The following is a 12814-nucleotide window of genomic DNA, read 5'->3' as shown; positions in this document are numbered from 1 at the left end:
ATTCCGTCCGGCCCGAGACTAGAACTCACAACCCTTCGATTGGGAGTCCAACCCTCTAACCATTAGGCCACGACTTCTTTAATTAATGAAATGTGTTTCATTAATTAAAAGACAAATCAAATTTGGGTGAAACTTATTTTTTATAATTATATTACTTGTAGAAAAACTTTTTAAAAACAAATTAAATAAGTATAAAGAATTTTTTTTTTTTTTTAATCATATTTTTGTGTTTTGCTTTGGTACCGAAATTGGTACCGAGAACCATAGATTTTAACTGGTATCGGTACCGAATACTGGAATTTTAGTACCGTGACAACACTAAGGTACACTGTACAACCACTGAGATGAACTGCCTCATTTGTAATGGGTTTTATTGTTTTTGTCCTGTAACGTTTTGACTGGGACACGCCATCACAGTATGGTGAGGGGCATAATTTTCCAACACAAGTTTGAGGTATTCAGCCAATCACAACGCACTGGACAGCTGGCCAATGAAAGCACACCTCGCTTTTCAGACTGATGAGCGGTCTAAAAATCAACAAGTTTCAGAAAGATGGGGCATAGAGGAGAAACAATTATGTACAGTATAGGAATGGGCATTCGATTAAATTTTCTTAGTCGATCGTCGGGAGAATTAACGATCGACTATCGATTAATCATTAATATTTTTTATAATATAATTATTTATTTTTTATAATAAAAAAATGCAATGAATACAAAAATACAGCGTGTTTTTCCTCGGTGAGACCTTTATTACAAGATCAACTTGTGGCAGACAGTTAAACTACGTTCAGGCAAACCGAACATATATGCGTGTGCATATGCAGTGCTCTAAAGCAGCGGAACCTGCAGCTGCTAGCAGGCGTTCTTAAACAGAGACCTCACTTGTTCCAAAATAATAATAATGATAAAAGAATCATGTTAAACAATAACATTTAAAAAAACATTATAATACTTAGATCTGACAGATTTTGTTAAAATGTAACTCAAAACTATCCAAGCCAGAAGAAAAGGCCAGATATTAGCCTTCCTAACAATTACGCTAACGTAACAAATTATGCTACTTAAAGCCTCATGAAAAATAACTAACTTTAATAACTAGCATACAACTTCTGCACGAGTCTACGAATTTTTGCTGAGAAATACCGCATGTTAACATGATCTGGTGTCAGACGCGACCGCAACCATGGTGACCGTCAGTCCAGCCGCCGAAAACACCCACTCTGAGGGAACTGACGTTGCCGGGATGCACAGGTACATCATTTGAGTCGTGGCCGAGTTGTACTTAAACACCCCATCGCAATGTTTGCAGTTAACTAGTTCGCTTTTTAAATAAAAATGGTCCCACACCACACTTCGCCGTTACATCTTCATGATTATTCTTTGAAATCAAAACGGAAGATCACAGATAACCGAGTAGGGTGTCAAATATTGCACCCTGGTGGTAAAATATTTAATTGCTGCCACACAGTGAAATTCATTTAATTGCTTCAAGACTCGCACTACGCAACGCAACCTGCATTAGATAAAAAAAAATGCTTTAGATTAATCGATAACAAATTAACATGATCGAGGAAAATCTTAACGATCAATTATCGATCGTCGATTAATCATGCCCATCCCTAGTACAGTATGTGGAAATGAATGTGTTTTTTTTTTGTTTTTGTTTTTTTTTTACCTTTAACTGCATAAACACATTTCATTACACCAAATACACAAAATAATTTTCTTTTTAGAAACATTATATGACTCCTTTAATGGAGAGAGAAACTCCCAAGCATTCAGTGTATGAAAATATATCTATGCTAAACTTGTTATTAGCCTCTAACACAAACACACTAGCAAGTACAATTTAAGAATTTATCAACAAATGGCTAACGATGGACATTTAGTGACCCAGAGTGAAGATTTGGTCACATATGCGAGTGATTTACTAGCAATATAAAGGGTTGTTTTGCTGGATTACAGCTAAAATAATATATTGCAAAATAGAAGCTCATTGGTCTATGGTAAGGCCTTGAGAGCCCATTTTAAGAACCAGGGCACAATCACATATGAATAATATATATACACATACACACTGCCATCCCCCAAAAAAGTCACACACTAATATTTTGACTACCTTTAACTTTGTTTACGGCACATATTTGAGTGGCATCATTTCGTTAAGCTTCTGCAATGTCACAACATTTATTCCCATTCAGTATTGCATACATTTTTGGCCAAAATCTTGTATTGATGATGAGAGAGTTGGAAGGCACTGTGCAAAGTCTTCTCCAACACATCCCAAAGATTCTCAATGGGGTTAAGATCTGACTCTGGACTCTGTGGTGGCCAATCCATGTGTGAAAATGATGTCTCATGCTCCCTGAACCACTCTTTCACTATCTGAGCCCAATGAATCCTGGCATTGTCATCTTAGAATATGCCCGTGCCATCAGAGAAGAAAAAATCCATTGATGGAATATCCTGGCCATTCAGTATATTCTGGTAGTCAGCTGACCTCATTCTTGGGCACATAACACAATGGAAGGATCATACCTATTTGCCTAGTTCAATCCAGGTGGGGACAGGTTCTGCAGAATATTCAATACTATAACTGTATTAGCACCCACTCCAATGGACAATAACGTTCTCTAAGTGGGCACAGCAGTTATGCTGTCTGCTGCTTTAAATGATCCAGCTTGTTAAAGTAGGGAAAATTCTGATTGGCTGTCAATGTTTTTTTTTTTTTTTTTTTTAATCACTGATCAGCTTGAAATAAAACATTTTTGAAAGTGATTCCAATGACTTTGTTCCTCGGTGTCATTATGGACTTCCCTATTCTCACAGAATTAGAGTGATTATTAAAACTTTATAGATATAGCTTACTTATCATTACAGTTATCATCCTTGGTGTGAATAGCCCTTAAGACATAATTAGCCTACAAATGGCATAGTTCCCTCCTTCAGTACAAGTCTAAAGGCTTTAACATTTGCCAACATTTAGCAGCTCAATAGTCTAGAAAAGTAATGGCACGCCACTTCTCAACAACAGAAAAACAAGCTGCATTAATTTTTTCCACTTTAAACTGGTTTAATGCCGTGAGAGCTTTCCTGGTAATGTCCTACCAGACTAGCGGCTTGCAGTTATAGTGTTGTGGTCTAAATAAAACTGCCTGGCTAATGGCTAAGCTACCCCCTATTACTCTTCCCTGACCAACAAGCGTCAAGGCTACACCTGAGTCTGCGGCCTCACCTGGGGACGTAGCACACAGCATTTGAACACTTCTCTGCTGCTCGGCACACACAGCGTGAGGAGGTGTGGGGCTGAAAGGTGCAGCGATTTGTCCGGTGGCACTTACTGGCCAAGGGGGGAGTTCTCTTCTGACGGGACTAGCGAACCTGCAGTCTGCCCTTTGCCACTTTTGCTGTGGCTTAAAATAACCCACCCTGAGAGCGATGTAATTTCAGTCTTTCCCACGACCGAGACAGCCAGCCAGAGGAGCAGATGCATGCTAGCACAGATGCTAAACACTGCACGTCCTGCTTTTTTACAGACATTTAGCTACCCACTCATAACCAACCTCCAGACTGGTACTCGTGCACTGCTGACCTGGTTTTTCAGAGCCTGAAGAACATAAGAAGATAGATGCAAGGTTTGCCATAAAAACAACAACTCCACACTTCTAGATTGAATATTAAGCAAACTGCTGATGAAAAAATTAAGAGTCATAAAAAGGAGAAGAGAATGAAGCCTCTTTCCTGTTTAGGAGGGTCTTGTGCCCCTCCCATTAAATTCCACTGCCATCTGAAGACCACATGCTGTGCCTGGGCACGACGCCAGACAGACTTTACCCAGCTCTGAGAGAGCACCTTCTGCCCCTAATGCTGCCACCTCTACAATGGAAGAGGCCACTTTTATGGTCTTTTAAAATTCAGGGAACAAAACCTTCCTTTGAGGAAATGAAATACTAGTTTTGTCCTTTATGGGGGAAAAAAATTATTCTATAAAAATGATATCATAAATAATTATAATAAATAGATCTATTTTTGAATACACTTATTCAACTTAAATATTACTTAAATATTAAATATCAATTGTATGTTCTTTTTCTTTACTGAAAAATGTTAAATTGAAAGTTGACTCACGAGTGCATCTGAGGTGGGTCATCTAAGGTGATGATGGCCATCATGCAAATGTTCACAGATTAACCAAATGAGCTGATCCTCCTGCGTGATTTCACTTTGGCCCCAAAAATCATTGAGAACTATCAGAACTACAGCTTTATTCAGTGCAATTATAGTCATCAATGATGCCTAACAAGAACATGAACTATCATCCATTTTTGTATATTCTTAAAATACAGTAATACTTGATCAAAAACTCACTTTCACTCAAACATCAGGAACAATTGTGACCCTGGAGCACAAAAACAGTCTTAAGTCACTGGGGTATATTTGTAGCACTAGCCGAAAATACACTGTATGTGTCAAAATTATAGATTTTTCTTTCATGCAAAAAATCATTAGGATATTAAAGCCCATTTTGCAGGTTAACCACCACTATCAATTACTCAAGATATGTGTATAATTTTTAAAATGTCTCAAAAATGGTCTCAAAGACCAGGTTTTTAAGTTTTTGGTATACTTTTTTTTTTCTACACAATTCAGTGATGACGTCACGTTGGGGAGAAGTGGAGGAAAGGTAGCCTCAGTCTAGTATTAGAACTATGGTGACTGACTGGGATGAGGAAGAGGTGGCAAGAACCAACATGTATGATGGCCCGCAGCCATAGAATTTCGAACCTGCCAGACGTGAGAGGGCAAATGAGGAATTACCAAGAACTGACGGCTGTCAAAGCCATTTAAATGTATGGTCCGAGAAGAATGAGTGAAGAGTTGGTGAGGTGTCCTGGTGAATGCTATCATTTAGCAACGCAGCAATGAGCACTGGAGCTAGTCTACGAGCATCAGTGCACAATAATGACATATATATATATATATATATATATATATATATATATATATATATATATATATATATATACTGTAATTGATAAGTTCCAAGTGAAAAATCAACGTTTTCTTTATATCTAGTGGCAGTGATCATGACATTAGTTCAGATAAGTAAAGGTAACCTTTGTCATAGTGTCGTAGAACTGGTAAACTTTGTCTGTCATCTAGAAATAGAAGGCATCATGATAGATATATGGGCGTTTCTAAGCGTTTATCTCTTCCTCCGGTGAAAATGTTGTTGCAAACGTAGCCATACGTAGTGTCTGTCACTGTGTTTGGCAGATGCTTGTGCTGTGCCATCCCATGGGAACTTCGTTGGAAAGCTTATGCTGTAGGGAAGTGAGTGCGTTTTGGTCACTGTTGGTCGACATCTATCTATCTATCTTTCTATCTATCTATATCTATGTATTTATCTATAATCTGCGCTATTTGAATACTCTCGTCTACTACTCGTCTCTCTAGTCACTCTCAATGCTCTCAAGGCGGGCTTTGGTAAATTCTCTCCCCAAGGTGACGTAATGCAATGCATTGTGGAGGGATAGGAGAATCGTTGAAAACCACTGTAAGATAGTACCTACTTTTTCGTATTATATTCCGTTTTGTGATACCCAACAACATAAAATACAATGGATAACAGTTTAAATGTTTATTACTGTACCTACCTACAAGCAAATTGCACAAATTCGTTGAAAAATTAACCCTGCAACATGGCCTTTAAGTAAAGATCATGTTCCATGAATACATTTAGAACATTTCAAACCATAAATATACCAAAACTTAATTTTTGATTAGTAATATGCATTGCTAAGAACTTCATTTTGGACAACTTTAAAGTTGATTTTCTCAATACTTAAATTTTTGTAAATATTCCAGATTTTCAAATAGTTGAATCTCGGCCAAAATATTGTCCTCTCCCATATATCAATCTAATTTTTGAAAAATGTACTCTTAGGACTGGTTTTGTGGTCCAAGGTGATAATTATATATAAAAAAAGGTCTATTCTGATTCATGTTTTTTGGCACTTTCCACAGATAGGTCCTCAAACTCTTTTTTTCACCATTCTTTGTAATTTCTGCAACCCTTACCAAAATCTGGGAACTGTGTTTGTCTAGCTATCTGATTTATGTGATTATGTTTTATCAATAAAAATGACAAATACAGTATCAAAATGAAATAGATAATTCAATACACAATCTGTTAAATTAGAAAATAAAGTGGAAAAAGCAAAAGGTTAACAGGTTTGCACATGCAGTCTAAATGAAGCTAGGTCTGTTTATAGTTGCTGAATTTAGTATGATCAGTTTTCTTACAGTAACTTGAGTAACAGGGTTAAATGTTTGAGCCTGGCAAAAGAACTGCCGGTGTGATAATTGTAATAACAGCAATACATGCAACAACAAATCAGGTTTCTTACAGACTAGCACTGCGATGAGTGACTGACAGAGTGAGTGAGATTGAGAACGTGAAAAACTGCCTCTAACGCTACACGCACCTCTTGATAGTCAGCACTCCCGTTAACATCAAGTAAACTCAGAGTTGTATTCTCATCTTTGATGTTTTATTCATTTTACATCCGTTTGTAGTTTCTTTTTCACGTTTTTAACTGAATTTTGGGAAAACTACTGTAATTACTCTCAAAAATGGGCATGATGCAATTCATAAACCTTTAATATATATACAGCATATTATTAAAACAAATCAGCACATCTGAATTACAGCTTGCCTGCATTTGAATGTGTAAAGTTGTGAACACCTACACTGATCAACATTTCAGTGGCCATAATGTCATGCCTGGAGTTCTGAGAAAGCTCTCATGTAGTTTCATAAAAGTTTCAGAGTCATGTTTTTGGTAACAAAAATTTGTTAATAATAAAAACAAACCAGACCAGCCAAAACTAAAAGACTGAGTCATCAAAATTAAATAGGACCTGATGATATTTTGACAGAAAGTCCTTATCTAAATGGAATCGTTTTGGCTTTATTAACAAATACAAGACAAAAACTGATCGTTAATCTTTTTCTAAAAACAGCCAGGGGCACAGAAAACACTGATGAGTGTGTATAGTAACAACAGCCCTGCCCTTTAGCTGCATTAAAATCCTGATGACTTCTTGACATAGATGAACAGACACATCACAAAACCTGTTCAACAACTTAAAACTAATACATTTCTTTTTATCTTTAAAATAAATATGTTTAATAAGGGTATGAAACTCTCTTACATATTTACAAAGAATTTATTTTATATAAAATCTATTATATTTCCCTAGTATGATTGAGAAGCATGCAAAACAATGCGGCAGGATACGAAATTAAGTTCCTAAAAAATTATATTCTATTCTCCTTCATCAAAAAACATCCTTTTGAAATTTTCAATATCTACACTTGTTGAGGATGAAGTTGGACTACATATGGTAGAGGAAATAAAAAGAAAAACACAACATACATATACGTGCACTACCAATTCTAACTCAAGATTTTCCCATAACACCTGCATGCATGTGTGTACAAATTAGAGATCAACCCATATATAGATTCACCAATATTTTCCCCGATATAATAATCGGATATCGGTGTTGTACTGTAATATCGGATTCACCGATAAAAGCCACCATCTTGTGGGTGTTTTGAGAATCACACGCAGGATCGCCATCGCAGTGCGTCTGAGGGAAGACGAGACAACAACAATGAATGCAGGTACTTGATTTGCTGTAGATAGTAAACTTTATTAAACATAACAGCCAGATGCATTACATGAATGCCTGATATGTAGTTTATGCAGCTTGGCTCTCAGAAATAGAGACCGACTCACGGTCATGTTAGTCATGTTAAATAATCCATCAAGTCCTGTTCCAACAAAGACGTAACTTTGCCTGAACTAATATGCAGCCATGAATGAGCACATATTGGAAATAAAAGCTGAATTTAATTCTCTCTCTGTTGTCTATGCTCATTGTTAGTCTCGTGAAGTCGAAGTCACGCAGATAATCCGTCAAAATCCTCTCCCAATAAAGACGTAACTTTGCAGGAGTTAAATAATACAGCCTTGAATGAGCGCATGTTGGGGAAAAAGCACTAAATGTAATTCTCTCTCAGTTGTAAATTTGCTCCATCATTAGTCTCGTGAAGTCGCTTTCATGTTGCTGTTCACTCAGCAGGTTGATGTGGTCGATGCTCAGGAAATGCTCCAGCACGGCCACCGCATGTAATTTTTAAAAAGATTCACTTCTTTAAAACACCCTAATTTGTATTAACATTTACTATATAACCATTATTTTGCTAATAAACATCTAAAAAATATATAACTCTATGGAAATTATTTATTATCGCCGCTAGCTTTAACAGTTGGAGTAGTTCTGTGTAACTGCATATATAAAACGCGCTGTCAGCAGGCATTTCATAATCTAGAAGGACAAAACATTATTAATAATTTTGATATAATATTACAGTGGAGAAATGCAATAAAATACGATGTTTTGTTTGTTATATTCCAATATTCCAGAGAATATTATTCAGTGAATAAACATTATCCAGTGAATTATTGTTTGACTCTTTAGCTATTAAACAGCTTATAAACCTAATAAAATGAAGTTGATATGACTCATGTCCTTTATTTATTTTCTCCATTTGAAAACATTAGACATTCTACATTTATTTTGCTTATTGTTAATATTAGTGTTGTTGCTGTTGATGCTTTTTAGAAAATGTTTTTACTGTTGTTGTAATATAAAAATGTAATTTAATTTAATATGAAAGACAAATTTTCAACATTTAAAAAAAAAAGATGACTGAAAAGAGGAAAAACCAAAGTGAAGTATGTCCTTTCTTCACTCAGTCATTTAACTACTTTATAACAGTTAATAAATATCGGTTCTGCAAATCGGTTATCGGCACATAAACTTGCCAGTAATTGGTTTGCGGTTATATATATATATATATAAAAAAAAAATATATCAGTCTATCACTAATAGAAATCCAACATATGGTCCAAATTATACAGTGCAATAGACTGAAAATCACTTGCACACAGAGGTGATTTTATTTCCAACATTTAGTCCAAATACATCCTCCAAACTTCTGTCTCAAATGAAAGGTTTTCCCTTTTCTTCTGCGAATGTCCACACAGACCATCAGGCGGTCATGTCTGAGGTATCTCTTTGAACAACCACTGATTCCTGTAATTTATGGAGCAGCAAAGCCTCTTTAATTACACTCAGTTATCGTTTAAAACACAATAGTACAGTATTTTACATAATATACAAAACATGGTGGTCATTCTTTTTAAATATGACACAAAATGTTTAGTCCTCGTTTGCATAGGCAATATGCAATCTCCATACGCAATTTACTGATCATGCAATACTTAAAAAATAAATAAATAAATAAAAACATGCAAAACTTAAACAAAAACACGCCGGGGTCCACCCACACACAGGCATTCTGTTTTCACTATACCCAAATCTCTTTCCTTCACGACACACTCGAGCACACTGACAGGGGCTGATAGGGTTGATACTTCTCACACGTTTTTTTCATTAGGCAATTACATAAACACACACACACACACACACATAGGCCATGTCTGGTGGTTGCACACTGGAGGCCGTCTGCATTGTTGATTATACGTCTGACATGTTTAACAAAAAAACTGAGGACTTCAACAAAAAAGTGATTATAAATCAGTCATCATCATAATAAATACTATTACCGTTTAAATTTCCACATTAAGTGGAAACACTTGCCGAGCTATTTAACAACTCTGTCTGATCATGTAAGAGCCTTTTAAATAAAAATATCATATCAAAACATCAAAGCTATGTAAATGACATTAATAACAGAAGCAGGAATACTTAATACATTGCCTTTTTATACATTTAGGGAAAGGTTTAATGAACTACACAGCAAACAGGTTTACATTCTGGATTTTGTAACTTATCTAAACTTAAAGATAACGTGCTCCAAAATGTGTAAGCACTATTTAGAAATGGAAAAAACTGATACACCTCCCTCCGAACTGCGATAAGGACTCGTTTATATATTTAGACATTTCTATAAATCTTTTATCACCTGCAAAGTCGGCGACAGAACTGGCTACTGTTGATGTAAATAAGCGTAAAATGGAGAAATGAAACAAACAGTGTAAGTTCAGTATTAGTGGAAACCTAAGGGTTGAAACTTTTTCCCATGTGCTCTAAATGAAAGCAGGGGCAAATGATAACAGAAACCTTTTTAGCATTTCACCGTGCAGCAGCTGTCAGATTCACGGTGGCTTTGTCTCAAACCACTCAAACGCGTCTATGATGTCCAGAAACGATATCTAACGTTAGACAGGCAGCTAAATAGGTTTTGAGACGATGTGACCGGCTTAAAGTCTTCAGCAGAGTATCCAGGTGCTTGTTGGTTACAGTTCAGCCAGCCGCCTAAACTTACCGCTTCTCATTTTCATTGGCTGAATTTACAACCGCACAAGAAACTAAACAAAACTGCAGCTGCTGGCGTAAAGCGAAAAGCCGGTGAGTAACGTTTCTGTCGTTTTAACGGCGCGGCACTGCTGCTTTTGATACCGGGTTTTGCATTTGCTATCGACCTCCTTACTTTCTCGATGCATGATTCATGAGTTTATCCACACCGAAACAGTGTGTCAGAGTATCCCGATGTAGAGGCACTGACCTGCGGGGCCTAGCGGCGGCTGCTGCCCGTCCTCCCCGAAGATCAATCTGAAGTCCAGCTCTTCATTCCCGGGGCAGTTTGCAGTAGTCATCGGGTTTGACAGCTCGGGCTCACCCGTGTAAGAACGCCGACTCTTTAATGAACTCACTACATTGACTAACGATAAAGGCAAAACTTTTAAACTTTTTCTCCGTGCTCTAATGTTACTTATCTAAGCCCGGGCAAAAATATAATCGCTTCTCTCTCACAATAATCCAAACAGTTCGACCTTCTGCGGAGGTTCAGCGAACTCCCAGCGGCTTGAACTTTTCGCCTGTGGCGTGAAGGGGGGGTGGGGGTGGGGATGAGCGTTGTGCGTCAACGCGACCGTTGATCGAGCTCGTCCGTAAATTCGCTGCTGCTCTCCGTCTCGAGCTCCTATCCCAACTTTTACTAACAGCGCGTGACAGGCCAGTTCCAGCGGTGACGTCAGTCGAGTCGGCAGACAACACAAGAACGCGCGCACACGCGCACTCAATCACTCACGCGCGCTCACACATAAACACAACCTAGCCCTTAGTAGGCTCATGGGTTTTGTAGTTTCTGTGAACTGTAGTTAACCGCAGTGGAATCAAGCCGTTCGCTTTTAAAGACCGCGTGTTTCAGTGAATTTTATTTACAATTTTAAATGCAATAAACTACATTACATATCAACTATATTAATATAAATGGTAAGATTTGTGTAATTTAATTTAACTAGGTAAGTATAATTTAATAATTATAAATAAAATATATAATGTAATTATTTTACATTTCCTTGTTTGGATTATTTATAAGCAAATATATAAATCGTATATCTTTGTTTATTTCCAGGTTTAAATTCAGTGTTGAATCAAAAATTTTTTGTGTTGTCTCAGACCTTTGGACTCCATTGTATATTTTCTTTAATTAATTAAATTGTGTATTATTGTATTAGTATAAAACATACTTTTGCTCTGCTGTCTAGTTTATATATAGTAGCAAACGTTAATATGTTTAGCATTTTCCAAAAAAAACAAACATTTTTTTCTTTCTTTTTTTTTTTTTTTTTAGCAAATTACAACATTGTCGTTACAAAATGATCCCAAATGTTAATTTCTGAAATGTGTTTATTTATTCGCTGTTTTTGGTATGTTTTGCTTCAATGATAGCAGCACTGAAGCTGTATCATCGCCACAGTTTCACAAAAACCTGCTGATCATGTGAGAATGATTGTCTATCTAAATATTGTAGAAATTAAATATTTCTTTATTTTTTAAACCATAAAGTTTTTTTTTTTTTTTCAAATTTCTCAAAATCATTAAAATCCTGTTTATTTCCACGTTAAATTTGTTGTTAAATTTATAATCAACTGTATATATTCTTTAATGATTTGGCTCTTGTTAATTCATTTCTTTTCAATACTCTGTAATTTATATGGTTTTCTCTATATAAATAGATTAGCTTAATATTTTCCAAAATCTTTAAATTAGAGCGATTATGGGGTATTTTATCCAAATAAACAATGCCTTGACGTAAACACAAAAAATAAACTACCTTTAACCAGTCTTCACGCTCACTCAAACAATGATTCATGTGCACAGACCTATTCAGAAAATCATACACAGTGCAAATTTCAGTCCTCACTGTAACTACTTTATTTAACGCCTAACATTCAGCATGATGTATAACACAGGAAGAAAAGAGTGTTATAATAGGCAAGTCATCAGAAAAAAAAAATCCTTAACCAGATTACTTAACATCGTGCAGTGTTTATCTACCTCACTGAAGACAATTTTGTTTGAGTCACTGAAGTGTTCGTTCACGTGGAGCACTGTCTCAGAGGAGAGAGAAAAAATAAACACAACACTTCAAAATTTAAAACTAACTCCACATATTTAAGTTATCTTTTTACATATACTCAGTTTCCCTGCTGGAGATATTATTTGTTTTCCTCAAATAACTTTATATTTATTCTGTTTTGCACTGTAGTTAGCACAACAGGATGCTGTTTTACGGCTACAACAGAAAAACAATATCAGACAATAACTGAAAAAAACAAAACAAAAAAACAATCTAAACATACACAAGTGTGGACCAAGCAGCTTTATATCAGTGATGAAATTCACACCGCCAAACAAGAATGTT

The 12814-nt window shown here is 36.1% G+C and overlaps 1 protein-coding gene across 3 annotated transcripts in view; it reads right to left on the bottom strand.

Moving 5' to 3' along the window:
* Positions 1-11205, bottom strand: part of LOC113051488 (nuclear factor of activated T-cells, cytoplasmic 3-like) — a 70901-nt gene extending 59696 nt beyond the window's left edge. For 2 of the 3 annotated variants that reach the window (XM_026215263.1, XM_026215264.1), the window contains exon 1: positions 10670-11205. In XM_026215263.1, coding sequence (XP_026071048.1) covers positions 10670-10760 — 91 coding nt within the window. In that variant the 5' untranslated portion in view covers positions 10761-11205. Of the gene's footprint in view, positions 1-3238; positions 3713-10669 lie in introns of those variants that run through there. The other variant, XM_026215265.1, reaches the window with a different exon arrangement.
* Positions 11206-12814: the final 1609 nt, after the last annotated feature.

Source organism: Carassius auratus, chromosome 32 (genome assembly GCF_003368295.1).
Source record: "Carassius auratus strain Wakin chromosome 32, ASM336829v1, whole genome shotgun sequence".
NCBI lineage: Eukaryota > Metazoa > Chordata > Actinopteri > Cypriniformes > Cyprinidae > Carassius > Carassius auratus.
Note: the sequence above shows the minus strand (reverse complement) of the source record. Positions and strands in the feature narration are given on the sequence as shown.